Source organism: Saccostrea cucullata, unplaced genomic scaffold (assembly GCF_032062105.1).
Source record: "Saccostrea cucullata isolate Sc308-1 unplaced genomic scaffold, CSIRO_AGI_Scuc_v1 ctg11418, whole genome shotgun sequence".
NCBI lineage: Eukaryota > Metazoa > Mollusca > Bivalvia > Ostreida > Ostreidae > Saccostrea > Saccostrea cuccullata.
The window spans coordinates 1-19974 of record NW_026923163.1 but is presented as its reverse complement, the minus strand read 5'-3'; the positions used below and the strand labels follow the sequence as shown (position 1 = coordinate 19974).

Genomic DNA, 19974 nt, shown 5'->3' with positions numbered 1-19974 from the left:
AGTTTAACACTGGTGCTAAATTTAAAAACCACTGGATTCTACTGAGAGCAAAGAAACACTTGGGAAACGCTAGAAACTGCCTTGCGCGTAAACAGTTAGATACAACGAGCCTGCTCTACACGTTTCGGCAGTGAGTTATCGTTCATAAAACCGACCCCTAGCGGCAGTTGAAAGGCCTATAGACGGACAGTCAGACGGGAATGGTGATTCGAGTACAGCCCAACCTTTACTTTAATAATTAAAATTTTAATTTCAAAAATAGAAGACTCACTTTTAAGTCTTGTACAGCTGGTAAAGAAATAGAAAAATTCTGCCATGCTTGGTAGACTATATCAGGTTTGCCGAGTGTGTATAAGGTTTTGTCTTGATCGTTAACACTCCAGTAACTGATCCTGACCTGAGAGTCATAACCAGTACCAAGATATTGGCGGGAAAACAGATATTTAAAGCTTAAACATCGTTCGAACTCTGCAATTCAAAATACATGATTTTGGTTAGTTTAGGAATAGGCCTATATGAATTTGGTAAGTTAAGGAAATGGATGTACTTCGTTCAAACTCTGCAATTAAAAATATATTATTTTAGTTACAATGCAGTTAAGGAATAATATTTATATGATTTTCGTTGGATAAGGAAAAGAATAAACAATTTTCAAGCTATGCAATTAAACATATAATATTACGATTTTGTTAAGTTAAAGAATGTATGATTTTGGTAAGTTAAGGAAAAGGATATTTCTATAATATGTTATCAGAACACTCCAAAACATTGAAAAGGAGAAATTATAAAATAAATCAAATGACTTTTTTCCGTACATTGTAGGGCAATCTGCATAATTATATTGGTTATATCATTTTATCATAGAGTTAAAATTGAAAAGGAATTCTATAATTTATTGTGATTCATATTTAAGTTGTTCGAAACTTGATACTCACTCCTCCATGGCACCTGATCCCATCTCTGATGTTTCGGAGGTCCGTGTTTGTTCTGCTCCTATTTTGTATTGTTTTATGGACTTTGATATTGAATACTGTTCGTTATCTCCATATCCTTCTTTGTGTGGTGTATATAATTTTTATTTCAGTAAAAAATTTAACGAGTCAAGTATTTAAATGAAAACGTAATAAAAATCAATATACACTGAAACGTACAAAGACTGAAATAGACCAAAATATAAGGGTGGTTTCAATAACTTTTATATTAATGTAAAGATTATAGCAATTACTGAAATAAATAAAAATGGTGAAATAGTTCTTACCTTCGAATTTAGCTGAAGTGATTAAATACGCCTTTTTTCTCTCATAATCTGTGCCATAAGTCGGAACATAAATATATTGAAAACCGAGAGCATTACCAGGGTAATCAACACTCTAGAAAAAAAATAATGTGTCTGAGGAAAATTGTTACACAGTACATGATATTAAGGGTACTTAACACAAACAGAATTTGATGCATGGATTGATATATATTTTTTGACTGATTTTGATTTGAAATGACATATTTAATCCCTGAAATATAAAGAAATCGTAGATTTTTCTTGTTGCTTAGATTTGAGAATTTGTTTTGCTTTCTACATAGTTCCATAAAAAATCGCAAAATTGTTTAACCTTATGACAAATTCTTATAAAATTCTTCCACTATACTTTGCAAACATTATTCAGGTTATCAATTTAAATGTAAATCTATGAAAAATATTGCTGATTTCTTGAAAAAAAGTTTTTGTTATTTATCCTTAAGATTCATAAACCTTCTGCTCATTAAAAAAAATGTTGCTTGAACCATAATGATTTCCCAAGAGAAATGTATTTTATAAGTTAAATGCCAACAGTTATAACATAGCTTGCAGGGAAAAATTTAACCAAAATGAAAGACACTTCAACTTAACAAATCAATAAAGGAATAATAGACATTTATGCCATTAAGAGTTATCTCTCTTATTCCTTGTTTATCTATGTAAAATGTACAAGAATTATTCGTGCACGCCTTTTCCTTAAACTGAAAACTGATTATTTAATGTTTAATACATAAAACTAGATGAAATCCCGGGCAATCAAGGGGGGGGGGGTATATATTTTACCTTACAGAATTATTCCAACAAATATCTTTCATTATCTACAGAAAGTTAATTATACAAGCTCATATAAAACATGAAGAAATACTTCAAAATGCCGCGGTTAGGTAAGGGACGGAAATAGATGAATGTACATACCATTTCTGAGTTTATTTGCAAAATTTTTTAATTTACAAGTAGAGATGTCTCAGGAATTATTTCAAAATAACAAACAAAAAACAAATATTTCAGTTTTCTTCTGTCTTATAACCTAAATTCACTACATATGGTAAAGGTTGCACTAACCTTCCTCTACCAACTTATTAAGATCTTCCTCTACTGATTCTGATGGTTAAGATTATTCCCTATAATTTTTTTGCCTAGACGCCAACTTTGAGACCTCGTAACTTGCTCATTTCTCAACGGATTTCGCTCAAATTTTCAGAGATTACAGATGTTTATGAACTCTATCAGAATGCTGAGTTAAATTTCAAAAAGTCACTTCCAGTTTTGAGTTATTTCCCTTTAAACGAAAATTTATAGGCTTTCGTTTCCAGACAAAGGCTCAGAGACGGCTAAAGCTGGAGCAGAAATTCTACTGATTTTAGATCAAAGAAGGATTGACGTTGTGCACATCGGTTTTTGTTTTTCGATTTCTCTATTCAAAATGGCACTATATAGGGGTCAAAAATTAGAGAGCATTAAAGAACCAAAAATTACTCATATTTTGCTCTTTATCTTCTAAACTAAAAATATTTTGTAAAATATATAGAACATAATTTGTGCATAATTAGGAAAAAGGGCTGACCCCTAATTTAAAGGATCTAGAGGGCCAAAAGTTTTTTCCCGATATCTCAAAAAGTATTGAGAATTTGTTATACATCAAAGAAGCAAAGTTGTTGAAAATGTCAAGATTAATCTAATGAAGTCGTCAAAATATGTCCAACGTCGACACTTCCTGCCAAACCGGAAGTACTCGGAAAACGCGTATTTTTGGGGTAACATATGTCTCTGGGAGCTTAAAAATTAATTTTCCGTGCGTCGTTCTCACTTCCGGTCAAACCAGAAGTAGCAAAAAATGGCTTATTTTTGCATTAATTAACATAGCTTTAGAGGATTCAAAGCATTTTTGGGCGTTATTTCTCATCTTTGTTAAAAATGAAAGCAACTAACGGTCAAACAGGACGAAAGACCTACTCGTTGCTTTGCAACGAGCTTTGCTCTAGTTTTATTCTATGTTGGTATTTGTATTTTTTATTATCTTGGGTTTTAATGTATTCGAGAAAAAAATGTTAATTGATTTGCTTAGATTTTGGATTTTTTTTTTTTTTTTTGCTGCAAAAAAGAAGAATTTTCTAAATGTATATCACATACGCGTATATTTATATTTAATAAATATTCTCTAATGTGTTTTTATGAAGTGGAACTTCCAGAAAAATCGTTTTCTGAATAAAGCATTTACATCTTGCTATCTGTTTGATAAAATAATTTTTTCCAATTCTATTTCTTAGGGCCTATGTAACTTAACTTACTCAAACTTCAATTATACAGTATCTTTTAAAGGTATATATTTTTTCTCACCGTTTGAATATTCTAAAAATAAAGAAAAAAATCCTGACTGCAGTCGAATTCTCATCATTTTTTTTTTTAGATGATTCCTTTTGAAAAGAACTATCATTTTAAGGATGCAGTGTAAAATTAGTTTGATTGCAAATAAATTGCCCATTAGTGGGTGGGAAGAAGTGAAAAGTTTTTTAAATATAAATTATACTATAAACAAATAGAAAGGTATTGTAAAGTGGAGACTTGCGAAATCGTCACAGGGTTTTCTATTAAATAATGTATATTATTTCAACTGAAAACCTGAGTGATTATACTTACATTTATAAATCCAAACATACCGTTTTAAAAGAAAACTCAAACTGTGAGTAAAAGGGGTCTGGTTGAAAAACGCATCCGCGGAAGTCATCTTGAAAATCGCATATGGTTCTTGCAGAGGCTGTGATAAAGAGCACAAAACATAAATATTTTTGGCACCAAAATTGTTCAAAATCACAATTTCTGTAAAAGTCAGTTAAAAAGTTTTCTGGAGAAGTCAGTTATACTTAAAAATGTCCTATTAATGAAGAAATTTCATAAATATTTTCCATAAATGTGAAAAAAAAATTAAGCCTAACCTTTAATATTGTCACATAACGATCCAGAAAATCCATTGAAACATTCGCATTTGAACCCTCCAAATATATCGGTACAGTTTGCTCCGTTTTTGCAAGGTGAAAAACTGCAATCTAAATAAATGAAATAATGCAGATTTTTTCAAAAATTTAACTTGATCAGATTTTATGGTGGATATAATCCATTGCCAAGTTAAATGATTCAAGTATGTTACCTAATTCTAAAGCTTAATTTGAGAATAAAAATTTGAATATTCATTTGATATGGGTTAATTTAAAAATAAATAAAAAAGAATAAAAACAAAATTTGAAAAGTTTAAAGATGTCAAAGGATACAAGACAAACAATCACTGGCAACGCAACTCTTTAATCAGAGAAGTTTGAATTCAATTAAGCGTGATTCTTGTGTTTTACCTGACTGTGTAGCCTCTACTGTGACAACAAAGCCCTGTCCGGGAGGCTGGTTATTGTGCTTCTGGCTGTTGAAGCGAATCATCATGCGTGACGCTTCACCAATCATCATCTTCTTAAAGGTGGCCCCACTCTCATTCCCACATCGCCTGTCAAACAAAATGAAATTTTATAATTCAATGACTTAAATGAACTTATGATAGGGATCACTTTGGGCTGCGCCTTTGCGACATTGACGCTCAATATTTGTAAATGGCGCATTAAAAAATTAGAAAGGGGTCAGTCAGTCTGGCGCATGTCTTACAGATATGGCGCTATAAGATGCAAAACTGTGGGTCAAAACACATATCTTGGTGCATTTTAGGACCGTTTTTAAGCTGACCGATTGTATACATGACGTAATTTGAGCATACTGTTACTTCGTTAGTAATATCAGATTTTTACCATGTAGTCGCGTATGTTCTTTACACCAGCAGAGCGTCTGATTGATCAAGACTAAAATCGGAGTTGTACATGGAATATTTCCTTCGTTAAGATTACGCTACTAGAATTTTTTTTTTACCGAATACTGAATCAATTATATTTATTAAAATTATATGTAATGATTTAAATAATAAACATATGAAAGTTATATAAAAATCCAGTAATAATATGTTCCTAATAATATTTATTAAAACTTTGATTATTTATTTCGAAACAAAACAAGTACAAGTTACTCATTGTGTATCCAGACACTTGCCCGAAATGCCTCCAAAGCGAAGATCGGTATTGGGCCAACTAACCCAAAACAAAAAAAGCTTTCGTTTGTTTTACAAATAAAACGACGGAAACTTTTTTTGATTCCCAAGTTTGACTATTTTTTAAAGGTCTCTGATAACTAAGAAGAACAGGCTTCAAGACATTTGCATTCCCTTTGACTAACTTATCTGATGTCAACGGCAACGATGTTCGTCATGTCCAGTCCAAGTGGCTAACTTTGCATCCGTGGTTGGAATTTGATCAGATGGGACTAAAATGTTTTGCAAAAAAATAAAATTTCTCTTATTTAAGTTTTTTGCGTATTTTGCTCCGAGTTCTTTGCATACAAAACCAGTCCCTACCATTTGAACTAAATTTAATCTGCAACTGCCCCAGGTATATTCTGTAGAGAAATGTGCATGCAAGTTTGCATCCTTTATAGTTTAGCTCTTCAACAATCTTCGAGAACTAAATCGATAAAATCCAAGGGGCGAGGAATTAACTCTCCAATATGACATTTTTCAGTACTGAATTTTAAGATGAAATTAAACAAAAAATCTTTTATATTTTTATTTAAAAAAAAAATTAAATTGATTGTGTCAGAAATGGCATTTAAAAACCCTCAAAGACCCATCATATTTACTTGAAATTCATCACAAAATAGCATGGAAAATCAATTTCCCCCTATATTCAAATGTTGCCCCATTGAAATGTTTAATATACATGTATAATGGGGGCCTAACGCGGCCCCCATACCCCCGGCGTATTTCCCATGGATTTTAATGTTGATGGGCCAATGGCCCATCAACATTAAAATCCACAGTGATCCCTGTATGGCTCAATGATCTTTCGATATTCTTTTTAAATAAAGGATTTATGCAAACAATTTTACATTAACAACAGAAATTTGAAACATAACGATGATGTTTAATTTTTTTTTTAAAGTAAGTTCAGTGACTTTATAGAATAATCTTTAAAAACGGGGAAAGAGAAATAAATAAATATAAAAATAAAATTTTTATATTTGACGCAAATATTTTCAACGTATTTTTATTATTCATTTTATTCTTAAATTGTTTTTTTCTTCTTCAATATCGTTTTGATTAATTATTTTATGCTAATTAAACAATACCACGAAATGATTTTTTTATCTCTTAACTTTTTGTCACGTGCACCCGCTATCGCAAAAGGGAGGGGACATTAAATCTCATTCGTCTGTCAGTCTGTCTAGCTGTCCGTCCGTCACAAAAACTTGAACCTCGGTCATATCTTTTAAATAAGAAAAGATAAGGCTTCCATATTACACATGTATATTACTTGTGATAAGACCTTTTCTAAATGCAGTATGATTTTTGACCTATTGACCTTAACTTTGAAGTTTGACCTTCATAGAAGAAAAAATAACCTTGCTCAAGATTTTTTGAATAAGAAAACAAGAGCTTTCATATTAAACATGTGTATCGCTTATTACAAGAACTTTCTAAATACATTACGATTTTTGATCTTGTGGCCTTGTCCTTGAAGTTTGACCTATTTTTTAAAATTGTTCATTGTTCCTTATAACTTTTGATTGAGAAGAGATATGGCTTCAATATTTGACATTTGCATTCCCTTTGACAAGATAACTTATCACGTTTGACCCCTTGATCTTGACTTTCACATATGAACTATATTTTATATCAATTTCGGTGATAACTTCTTAAAGGACATTTATATTTGACACAATTGTCCCATAAAAATGACATCCAACCAACATATACACCGAAAAGGGGGGACCACATACTCTGAATTTGTTTGTTGGTTCACAATTCTTTGAATTTGCTTATTGTTCTTTTTTCAATTATATCAAAAATTGCTATAATTTTGAAAGTAAAGAAAGGAAATTCTTATTTCTTGTCCATTTGTCATAAGCGAATTTTCAATATTCGAAGAAAATAAAATAGGATAAAAAACCCTTTACATGTATAATTATACTTAAAGAAGTTATTGCTTTTTTTTAATGCAAACGAATCGACGAGGTAAAACTCTACCCGCCTTCTTTATCTTTGATTTGATTATTTAAAGGATACATATCAGAAGCAGAGGAAACAGCAGACCATTGTCTTTTTCATGAAATATATAAACGGTCTGTGGATTTCAAACACAAGTTCTGCTTTTCCCCAAATTTTGGAATACCAGTATTACTCACTCTTTGCCATTATCGCCTATAAGATAGTCCCGGAACTCCAGCCAATGGTAGCAATCGTTGAATTCGTTGAATGGTAGATCCATAAAATCAACCATAGCTGTTATACGAGATCCCATTGTTCCCTATAAACAATGTTGAATCATTTGAAAGTAAAATCTCAAACAAGATATAATTAATTTGATTATTGATCCCATGAAATGATATCTCCTATTAATTTGAATGACATTACACAAAGTCTATGTTTTTATATCTTTTTTGAAACATTGAATATCTATCGATCCGGTATTAAGTAAAAATTTCTTTGAGAAGACTGAAACTTAATAAGTTTCTGTGACACCAATTATTCACATTTAAGTGAAAAACATTCCTTATTTTTACATTTTATATGTTTAAAATATACAATAAATATACCAATGTTCGAAATTCTAGATGGCCTATATCGTTACATTTTTACTAACGTCTATATAGCCTAATTGTGACTTCACGTTAGCGCACTTTTCTCCATGTATATTTCTACGCGTGGATATACATGAAAATGGTATTCAAATAAATTTCACAGTTGGTTGACTAAAAAACAAAAAAACAGCGCATGTAAATATTACCAAATATTTGTTCACTTATATCTGGAATGTTGTTTTTTTTTCATTTTGAGAGATGATAGGTATTTTTGTAAATAAATTCAAATATATATATATATATATATATATATATATATATATATATATATATATATATATATATATATATATATATATCAAAAATCAAAAAGTTTTTTTTTAATTATGTTTCCAGAAAGGGGGTTTTTCTTGTACCATGATCGATGAATACTCATGACATATCAGGAATTTTACTTTAAATTTATAGTTACCTTGACAACCCAAGTGCAAATAACCCCTGAGTTATAAGAATCCATGTTGATTGTATATGCTTCTCCTAAGCCGAGTTGTATGAAGCCGCCACAACCTGACAATATGATTTACATGTTTATCATTTGAGTAATAAAAAGCTTTTAGAACAGTATAAAAAGTTACCTTAGGAGTGTATCACCCTTTCACTAAATCCATATCATGTTATAGGCTTGCATAGAACTCAATCTTCTATGCAGAGTTAACGGTCGTTCATTTCTCAGACTCTTTTACAATGGTCTCACGTCAATAATATTTAATCTGGCCTAGAACAAGGAGCCACATGACGTGAATTAAACCGCGTTGAATAGGAAGACAAATATCTAATTTATTTCAAATTAACATGTTAATATTTTATCATACTGTCTCAGTAAATACTATACAGTAATCAAATAATTTCCTAAATGAAAAGAAGCCCCCCCCCCCAAAAAAAAAAATTGTCGAAGCTTCACTTAAGGTTCAATTATTTTTAACTGTATGGCAATGAAGTTATTTATGAATAAAAATAGAAAGTCCTGACTTACAAAACAGTTCACAAAAATCTGACAATTCTTCAGTTTTTGTGGAATGGGGGAGGAGGTTAAATAAGAAACTACACATACACATATGTCCATAGGACATGAATATGCCCCGCCAAGTGTAGATGTATATAACTAAGGCAACATGAAAATTTGTATTAATGTTTTCAGTTTTGATGAAATATCTTGAGCAGTTTCTTTAAATTGAATTTGAAATGTAAAATATTAGGTTTATATGATCAATTTTGTTTTCTTTAAAACTAAAAAAATACAAATAAAAGAGGTCAAGGTCACAGCAAAGTGCATGGTCAGAAGATATTGATGCAGTTGAATAGCTCCCATTATTATGTATTAGCATATTATGTTTGATAAAATATCTTTAAATATTTTTCATGGTTTATCTAAAAATGTGCTAAATACATGTAGGTACCTAAGAAAAGATTTGTCAATGTCAAACGAAAGACCAAGATAGAAAATTGTTGATGCAGTTGAAAATCTTGTATCAGTATGTATTATTATATGAAGTTTGATTACATAATCTTGAATGGTATCTTTTAAAACAAAGTTTTCAATTACTTAAGTAAAGTGATCTCAAAATCAAAGGAAATGTCAAGGTAAAAAATATTTATGTATTTGAATAGCTATATCAATATGCATCAATATGTATCAACATATATATTAACAAATGAAGTTTGATCACACTAATTTGATTTTTAAATGGTATCTTGAGAAATAAAGTAAATACTAATTTAAGGAAAGTGAGGTCAAGGTCAAAGGAAAGGTCAAGTTCAAATTATGTTGATGCATTTGAATAACTTACATCAGTATATATAAACATATGAAGTTTGATCACACTTTCCTGACTGGTATCTTTAAAACTTAGTTAAACAGTAATTTTTTTTTAAAAAGTGGGGTTAAGGTTAAAGGAAAGGTCAAGATAAAAAAAAATGTTGATGCAGTTTCACAGAACTTATCAATTTCTCAGATCATATGAAGTTTGATAAAAAAATATTTGGGATAGTTGTATTAAAAATGAGCTTTGCACTGAGCTAAATACAGTGTGATGGAAGGATGGAAGGACAGAAGGACGGAAGACGGACATGACAAATATATACCCCGGCCATATTCATGGCAGGGCATAAATAAGTTTTTTAAAAGCCATTCTCTGTAACCATTTAAACTTCTTTGCCATGCATGGTCACCGATTTTGATGAAACTTCACCCATGCTTAGTACTTGACACCAGAAACAAATATCAAACAAAATTTCGTTGCTATGTGTCTCGGTTGCTATGGCAACAGCCGGAAAAGTTTGAAAAATTGAAATTTTCAGCCACTTTAAATCTTGACTGTGGCTTAATAAAAACTAGAAAAAGCAAACAAACCATTCCCACAAAAACATGACACCTTGATGTCACTTATACTGTTAAGAAACTGTTTAGAATATATCTCTAAGTAAGTGGTAACCAAGGATACAATTGGAATACATTTAAAATGCTGAAATATGCTGAAAAACACTCCATATTCACTAATGGTATGTGTTACATGCTCAAACTCAATCAACGACTTAAGAAAAACAATGAAAATGTATCGATATGGCCTTAAGTATTTAAGTATAAGTAATATTATTCTATAAATAACTTTTATGGTTGCCATGGTAACACAGTGTAACCATGCAAAACCAGTCACTAAGATTGGGTAAGTGCTATTGTCTTGAGGAAAAACATGAAAATTCAAGACTGGCAAATATGCATCCTTAGGACCTTGCAACACAAAAACCATAAGAAAAATTGAATATAATTGCTACCTTGCAGTGTTACCACGGAAACAAAGTACCAGTGCTTAAAAGTGAATTATTTTTCGCTGCATTAAGAATTAAATTGCCATTTAATCAAGAAACAAATTAAAGGACTCAGCTTGAATAGTACTTAAATGTTAGAACTGAAGTTGAATATCCTATATTGATAAAGTTTGATGAATAAAACAACACTGTTGCTATGATAACCAAGAAGGGAAAATGTTCGATTTGTGAACTTTATATCAATATTAAACCCTGTGTGCCAACTTCTTGCATCCACTTAGAGATTGGATGATAGTCAAAATTAAAAGTCAAGTTAGCTGTTAATAAATATCAATCATAAAAGTTTTGGGAATCTACATTTATTGGTAAGTATCCAAGAAAAGAAAATATTTTTCAGATTTTTAAGCATATATTTTCTGCTTATGTCCATAGCAACGCTCTATTTAAAGAATCTAATCTGAATTTTTCACATGGGAAAACACACCAACATCTTATAAAATTGATCATTAGTTATGAGGAAATGTGTTTTTTTAAAAGATAGGATCAGATTTAAACATACAGAGTGTTACTTTGAAGGCTCTCTGTGGTATAAAAACCTTTGCAACCATTGCCAACCACAATGAAATATAATATTTTTTTATTTGTATATGTTTCTAGGCTCTTTTTATATTATTTTATCACATTTCATCCTTTAATTGCTTTTTATTTTTATGTGTATGACTTTATAAAATTCAATGAATATTTTTTTTTACTTTTGAATACTTTGTTACCATAGTAACTTATGTAATAGTTGATTTACAAAACATGTTTATCAGTGCATTTGAGACATCTGACCTTCAACTTTTGGAAACAGTCATTGCTAATTGTTTGCTTTGCCGCAAATGTTAACTATGACGCTCTAAACATGTTTAAAAACGCCATTTTTCGAACTTTAAGACATGTTGCTATGGTACATGTAACAATAAAACATAGCAACCAATATTTGCCTGATTTCAGTTTAGGGTATCAATGACTTTTATCATAGAGAGTTTGGAGAAATTCTGAGACTATGCGTGCCACAGCTCCTATATAAAATTTGAAATCATTACAAAGAATGGTTCTTAATGCTTACCGTCACTTGTGTCTAATTCAGAGCAGTCTTCCCCCTTCAAACCGGACGGACATTTACATCTGCACTGGCCGTTTTCTTTTGTGAGCACGCCTCCATTTTCACATTGATTGAAACAATCAGCTTTGCAGACGAATGAACACATGTATACAAGTTAAGCCAATTTTCTATGATTTTTTAAAATTTATTTTTAGTTTTACAATGCATGTAAAACGTATTAAATTTGAATAATCAGATTTACTGGAAACTTAAGTTATAGTCTGGTCCAATTTATAGAAAAAAATACTTCTAACGGCAAATTATTATTATTTGGTCAAACATAGCTTTTTACCCTATTTTGAGTATGCAGAATCTGAAAAAAATATGCTGGCCTTCATGAAAATGGCGTTAAAGAGGTCAAAATGGCGATTCAAAATGGCGGACATCCAATTTTTCTAATTTTCTCTTAATCTCGTTTAAAATGGAGAAGTAATGAGTGAATATCTTACTGAGTGTAATAAAACTATGAAAATATAATAAAATGTTAACATTATTAGTTTAACTCAGAAAATTTAGCCGTTTTTACACTTAATTCGAATTTTCTCTGATTTATTTGTCTATTGTTTCTTTATTCTTCTTTGTTCAGGATTTTACATTTGCAAATATCCATACACTGTAGGTTTGTATTTTTTCCTCTACATCTCACTATTCTACAATTGAATGATGGTGCATCTGTAAGTTAAAAGTCAAAATGGCGATTCAAAATGGAGGATATTCCTTTTTCCAAATCATTTCTTAATGTCTTTTACATAGGAGAAATGATTTGTGAATATCTTACTGAGCGAGTACATTTAACTAATGTAAAATTCCAATAGAACATTAATATGAACACTTTAAAACGGAAAATTTAGTCGTTTAAATTTAAATGTGTTAATCAGCTCAAAACTTAAAATGACGTCATATTCACTCGAATTTCGTAAAATACTCAAACTGCTTAATTTTGAAAATAAATTACAGTTTGTTTTTTATATATAATTATAGTATATTGATTATTCCATTAAATATGAACAAACAAAAAATATCAGAAGAGATTCATTTTTTCTGGAAATAGTTAAAACAAACTCGACTTCAGAGTTTCCAAATTTTCCCCTTCGTATTTGACCGTGTTTCAAAGCCTTTGAGCCCCCGTCCACCTAAAATCACTCCTGAATCCAGTCTTTATCAACTCGCATTTCTACCTCAACATCCCTCAGCATACCATCAAATATAACTGAGGAAATTCTTTTCCGATTTCATCGAATACTTTGTTCTAGCTTTTTAGCACTTATAAGAACTTAGTTTTATCCCCTAACATCTTCTATTCCAGCTTTATTTTATATGTCACTCTGTCTTCGGAATTTTGGTATTTTCAACACTCAAGTAAAACGGTGCCCTGATAGTCCACCGAAACATGGCTGAAAATAGCCGACTCGGCGTTAAACAATATACAATCAATCAACATTCAAGGAACAATACATTATGTTCAAATGTTAAAAGTTTATTTTGTTTTCAAAAACCTTATGCAAAATGAAGAAGAGGTACTGTGAGCAATTAGCTCACTAAATGATACCCCGTCACCCATATGAATACACAGTGTCTATGTTTTGCTATGTGAAACCCAAAATATGTGTTGGATCAAAAAGTAAAAGAGGAGGTGCACAATGGCAATATGTAATAAAGATTCTGTAAAAGTTTATCAAATTTTATCTAGTGGTATGAGACGATTTGCGGATAAGAGACGGGTACCCCAAAGCGTATATACGGACGGACGGACATACCGACTACTCTATACCCTCCCGCTTTTCAATCGGTGGGTGGTGTATAAAATAAAATCTCTTATATTTAAGACATGTAGCTCTTTATTTGGTGACTGCGTATAGATTTGTTTTCTTTTAGGGTAGAACGGTCATTCTATTAGCAAGAAAATTCTCAAACTTCATCATCTGGAATCACATTGTGTGCATATTTTGGTGAGAAAAGTTAAAATGATGCAATTTAATAGCGCCTGCAGATTCCTCGTGATTCCTATCATTTACAAGGTTTCGTATCAATAGGCCTAAGCCATTCTTGACTTCGATCTAGTCAGCACTTCTCCTGACAACAAAATTTTCTTGAACACTCCAAGAACCTTACAAGGTAACTTGATCAACACTTCTTCGTTAGGATAGTGTAAAGTTGTACATGTATCAAGAATCGAGGGAGGATTAAAAAAAAATTTTCTTCTTTCAGATTTTGTAAATTTTAAAATTTTTAATTTATATACACTGTTCAATACAAAATTGGTGGAGGAGGACCGTTCACACCATGAAATATTTCAGAATGCAGTTGAATTTTTGACCGAGAATAACAAAATCCAAATGTAGGGCCACAGAATCAGAGCTGGACAATCAAAAAAAATTATGGTTTAGGTATATTATACTGATAATTCTTAATTAATGTTTATGTTTGGATATTATAATATATTCAGATTTATATGATGTAACAATTACCTCTCTGATTAAGCCCTCTAATTGCTGGTGGTTCATCATTTTAAAAATCATACTAAGTTATGTTGCACTAGATCTTCCACGTGAACATTAACATTTTTTTCTACACTTGACTAAAATTAGATCAAGAATTTCCAACCACCGATATGATTTAGCAACCCTCGAACTACAATGTTCACTCGCCTTAATGCTCGGTGAATACTGCTCTTGGGGTAGCTTAATTTTCAAATTGTCCTCAAAACAGCAATTATTGTATGATATTATTAACTTTTTATAGGAAGAATCATGATACATGTATGACGAATAATAGGTGAAATGTCTTCAGAATTGTCGTCAAAAGTTTATCTTGATAATAGAAGTAATTAAACAAAAATCCGCTTTATAAAAATCCTAAGTCATTAATGAAAATATCCATTAACTTCTATAACATATTTGAACATTATTTCATGAATAAAGAAAAACCTGTTATTTATTTTCTGCAAAACAAATCAGAATTAAGCAGTTTGGGTATTTTACGAAATCGAGTGTATAAAACTCCATTCGAATTGCCATTTTGAGCTAAATAACACATTTTAAATTTACACGACTTAATTTTCCGATTTAAAGTGATCATACTAGTGTTCTATTGGAATTTTACATAGTTGTACATCGCTCAATAAGATATTCACAAATCATTTCTCCAATGTAAAAGGCATTAAGAAATAATTTGAAAAAAGGAATATCCGCCATTTTGAATCGCCATTTTGACTTTTAACTTACAGCTGTACCATTATTCAATTGTAGAATAGTGAGATGTAGAGGAAAAAATACAAACCTACAGTGTATGGATATTTGCAAATGTAAAATCCTGAACAAAGAAGAATTAAGAAACAATAGACAAATAAATCAGAGAAAATTCAAATTGAGTGTAAAAACGGCTAAATTTTCTGAGTTATACTAATAATGTTAGCATTCTATTATATTTTTTTTTATAGTTTTATTACACTCAGTAAGATATTCACTCATTACTTGTCCATTTTAAACGAGATTAAGAGAAAATTAGAAAAATTGGATGTCCGCCATTTTGAATCGCCATTTTGACCTCTTTAATGCCGTTTTCATGAAGGCCAGCATATTTTTTCGGATTCAGCATACTCGAATTAGGTTAAAAAACTATGCTGGACCAAATAATAATAATTTGCCGTAGAAGTTATTTCTAGCCTTCTTTTTAAAAATTGGGACCAGACTATTAGTAAATGAATATTTAACAAAACTAGAACTGTCCAAATGGGACAAAATACCCCCCACTGGGTTTTTCAGTAGTAAGTTTTTCCATAATAAATATATGTATCAAACATGAATTATGAAATTTTTCTTCCAGTGACCTTGAAGTTCCCAAATGATATTGGGTCAAGGTCATGACGCACCCTTAGGTCATGGGCAATTTTTGTGTGAAATGAGAACCTACCAAGTTTATCCATAAGAAAAGTATTGACCAGACACGAATTATGAAATTTTTCTTCCAGTGACTTTGAACTTCTCCAAATGACCTTCGGTCAGGGTCACGACACACCTTTAGGTCATGGGCAATCTTTGTGTGAAATGAGAACCCACCAGGTTTATCCATAAGAAAGATATGGCCCGGACACAAATTATGAATTTTTCTTTCTTTGACCTTGAACTTCCCCAAATGACCTTGGGTCAAGCTCGCAAGGTCAAGGTCATGACACTACCTTAGGACATGGGCAATCTTTGTGTGAAATGAGAACATATCAGGTTATCCATAAGAAAGATATGGACCGAACACAAATTATGAAACTTTTCTTCCATTGACCTTGAAATTCCCCAAATGACCTTGAGTTTAGGTCAGGACACAACCTTACGTCATGGACAATCTTTGTGTGAAATGAGAACCTACCAAGTTTACACATAAGAAAGATATGGACCGGACACGAATTATGAAATTTTTATTCCAGTAACCTTGAACTTCCCCAAATGACCTTGGGTCAAGGTCATGACATACCCCTGGGTCATGGGCAATTTTTGTGTGAAATTTGAACCTACCAAGTTTATCCATAAGAAAGATATGTACCGGACAAGAATTATGAAATTTTTTCTTTCAGTGACCTTGAAGTTTCCCAAATAACCTTGGGTCAAGGTCATTACACACCCTTAGGTCATGAGGAATCTTTTTGTGAAATAGTAGATTCTAATGTTCCTCCTTAAGAAAGAAATGGACTGGACACGTTTGCACAGACAGCTAGACAGACAGACAGACGGACGAGCCAATTCCTATATATCCCCCCAAAAAACTTCGTTTGCGGGGGTATAATTATATTTTAAACTAACAATTAGATGCACTTGGAATATAATTTGCTTCTAGTCTTTTTTTTTTTTTTGGGGGGGGGGGGGGGGGGGAAGGGGGTGATCTAGTTATATTGAATGAGATCACTCACCAGTACATCTATAGGCGCTGTTGATTTCGCCTATGTCGATCTAGCTCTATTGAATGACGTCACTTACCAGTACATTTATAGGCGTTGTTAATTTCACCTATGTCGTAAAGGCTGAGATGGTCTTTCTTATTTGTAATCAGGTATTCAAAACTCATATCCGGGATAGACATGGAATTTTCTCTATTTTTACCAAATGACTTCAAAGTAAACAAATCATTGTTTTATTGCAACTCTCAATCTCTATGCATTGTAATTTTATAAATGCTCATGATTTATAATAATGAATGTACGAGCTAAAAATCCATAAATTATTTGTAAACGTCCATATTAAATCATTTTTAAATAATACCTTAAGAGCTTTTATCGACAGTACTCGAAACTTTAAAGCCACAACTAATAATATGTCTAATCAACCTTAAGGAATTATTTTTTTACAAATTATTTAAACAGTTGATACTTACATCAAGTTCGTACTGCATCAGCGATTTATAATCGTAAGGAAGTGCGTTTTTGGTGTTTTCCATTACAAAATTGTACATATTTTTAGAATCAATCTTATTCCAAATCATTGACGTCATGCTAGCTCTGTCACTACGGGACTGTTCGTGACTTCCCCCCATTGCATGCAAGAATTCATGCAAGACCGTGTGTACCTAAAAAATTTTTTAAAAAAATTGGTCACCTGAGTACCTATTGCCATGCTGTTCAGGACCAGATCAGCCCCTGAAATATCTTTTGTGGTCCCGACATGGAGACGTCATCAAGACGGTGTCATGATTTTGGACAATGTTAAATCTACACTACCCCATAAAGCCTCAACATAAGTTTCAGGTTTTCTGGCCTGTGGTTCTTGAGGAGAGAAGAATTAAAAAGGTCCTACATATTTCAATATAAACTTGAATTCCTTATTGTTGGTTCACCTTAACCAGGGGACATAATTTCAACAATTTAGAATCTACACTACTCAAGGATGTTTCCACATAATTTTCAGCTCTTCTGGCCTTTGTGGTTCTTGAAATTATTTTTTTAAGGACCCCATCCTATTTGTGTCTTTTCTTGATTATCTCCCCTTGTAAGTGGATTTTACAATTTAAACTCCAATAGACTCAAGGATGTTTTGAACATAAGTTGGTTAAAATTGGCCCAATGGTTCTTGAGTTGACGTTGAAAATGTGAAAAGTTGACAGACGGACGGATGACGGGCAACTGGTAATCATGCAGAAAATCTCACTTTTATTTTCAACTCAGGTTAGCTAAAAAGAAATGTTTTACACTGCATGTTTAGAAATATTGTGATCAATTTAAGATGATTTTAGTTTAAGGAAAAGTGGCAAAACACACAAATAGAAAAACACACAAAATGTTGTATGAAAATCATATTCAATAACAAGTCATTGGCGATACTATATCTATAAAATAAGGAGCAAAATTATTACAACTTTTAAAAGTTTTTTTTGCATATATTTGAAATTCATTTCTTCAAAAGTTATCTTTTATCGTACATAGTATCTCACCGTCATACAACCAGGAGCCTCAATCGAAAGATTTTGAGCACCACCAACTACGCCAACATAGGAGTAGCATCTAAAAACAAAAAAATAAGATAATGTATACAGGGTGATTTTCGCTCCGAGTTATTTCCACCCTTGAACAGCTGCAATTTTTTTTTTAATTCGCCAAGTCACAGTATTGTTACAGAAATTATTCTGGTTTTTTTTTTTATTTTTGGTCATTGATAAAAAAAATTTTATTCACAGATAAAAGTGAATGGGATCGGGCAGCAGTTAACGCCTATTTTAGTCCTCTGTGTTCTTTAAATTCGTTCTGTTTGAAGATCACTACCTGAGACTAAAATTGGGTCGTGTTTAACAGAATAGGGTAAAGAAATGATAGCATTATAGTAAAAATAATTTTAGAGACTGCAAATACTTAATAGGGAATAAATAACCTTAAATATACGTGTATGCTTATAACGAGGTCTAAAAAACTGAAGATTATAAGACGAATGATCTGAACATATAACATATAGAAACTTTAAATATTTAATTATTTAAAACGTTTTGGTGCATGTTCAGATGTACTGATCAGACATACATTTAAAATACAAACTATTATCCAGATAATCCAGAGTAGAATTGACCGCAAGCAAACCCCCTCATTAGTAGCATCCATCCGTGCTCAGTGTTGTGTACAGAGTTTAACTAACTGAATTCACCCGTGAAATAAAACTGTTTTTGAAAACAGGGCACGAGCTCTGTGATTGTTAATGTTTACGAATCATTCGATTTTTCCGATGGTTAAAGTCTGTACACACCACGGATCACAGCCTGACAATAAATTCTGAGCTGTTTTTGCTTACGAACATTTCTATTCTGAATTTTCTGATTTATAGTTTTATTATTTTTGATTAGTACTGCGTAGTAAGAATAAAATTCAGATATATGAAAGTGCAAGGAATTGTCAATCAAACCCGCCCTGAACTTCGAGATGAAAAGACATTTTTATTATATTTTTCGTGAAATGTTGTCGTAATATATAAGCTGTAATATTATACAGAAAATTTGAGAATATATTAACTTCAAATCTGTCTATGTACCTTTGAAAGAAGGATATGGAGATAAAGAACAGTATTCAATCTCAAAGTCCATAAAACAATGCAAAATACGAACACAGCAAACACGGACCTCCAAAACATCAAATGTGGGATCAGGTGCCAAGGAGGAGTGAGCATCCCCTGCTGACCGGTCACACGCGCCGTATGCTCATAGTCATGATCGTGAAATAACAGAAAAATCCGTCGTCAATTCAGTGTATAAATATTGGACTAACAATTAGTATGAAAACGTCAGTCAGCATTTGACTCAATTACAAACTGTATTTGCTAACAAGGTCATTTTACCGACCATAGAACTTACGAAATGATGACTTTAAACAAAGTTGTTGATATTCTTGTTTCATCAGTTTGCTTGTCAATAATTAACTCGTTTTAGAAATTGTTCATACGTAGACTAGAGCATGCTCTTGCGTATCGAATCAACTGAGATATATACACTCCGTATGCAGGTGATAAAGGTATATTGCTGCATAAGTAAGGGAAGTTGACGATAGAAAACTTAAAGTCGCCACGTTTATCATATAACTTGG

At 31.7% G+C, this 19974-nt stretch overlaps 1 protein-coding gene across 1 annotated transcript; it reads right to left on the bottom strand.

Moving 5' to 3' along the window:
• Window positions 1-271: 271 nt before the first annotated feature.
• Window positions 272-18414, bottom strand: LOC134263337 (blastula protease 10-like; the record flags this gene model as incomplete). The annotated part of the gene is made up of 12 exons (XM_062745673.1): window positions 272-468; window positions 1259-1370; window positions 3952-4049; window positions 4228-4338; window positions 4639-4784; window positions 7562-7683; window positions 8430-8524; window positions 11895-12014; window positions 16831-16860; window positions 16928-17027; window positions 17292-17483; window positions 18345-18414. Coding segments are annotated over 12 exons (1393 nt in total), but the record flags the coding sequence as incomplete, so codon positions are not given.
• Window positions 18415-19974: the final 1560 nt, after the last annotated feature.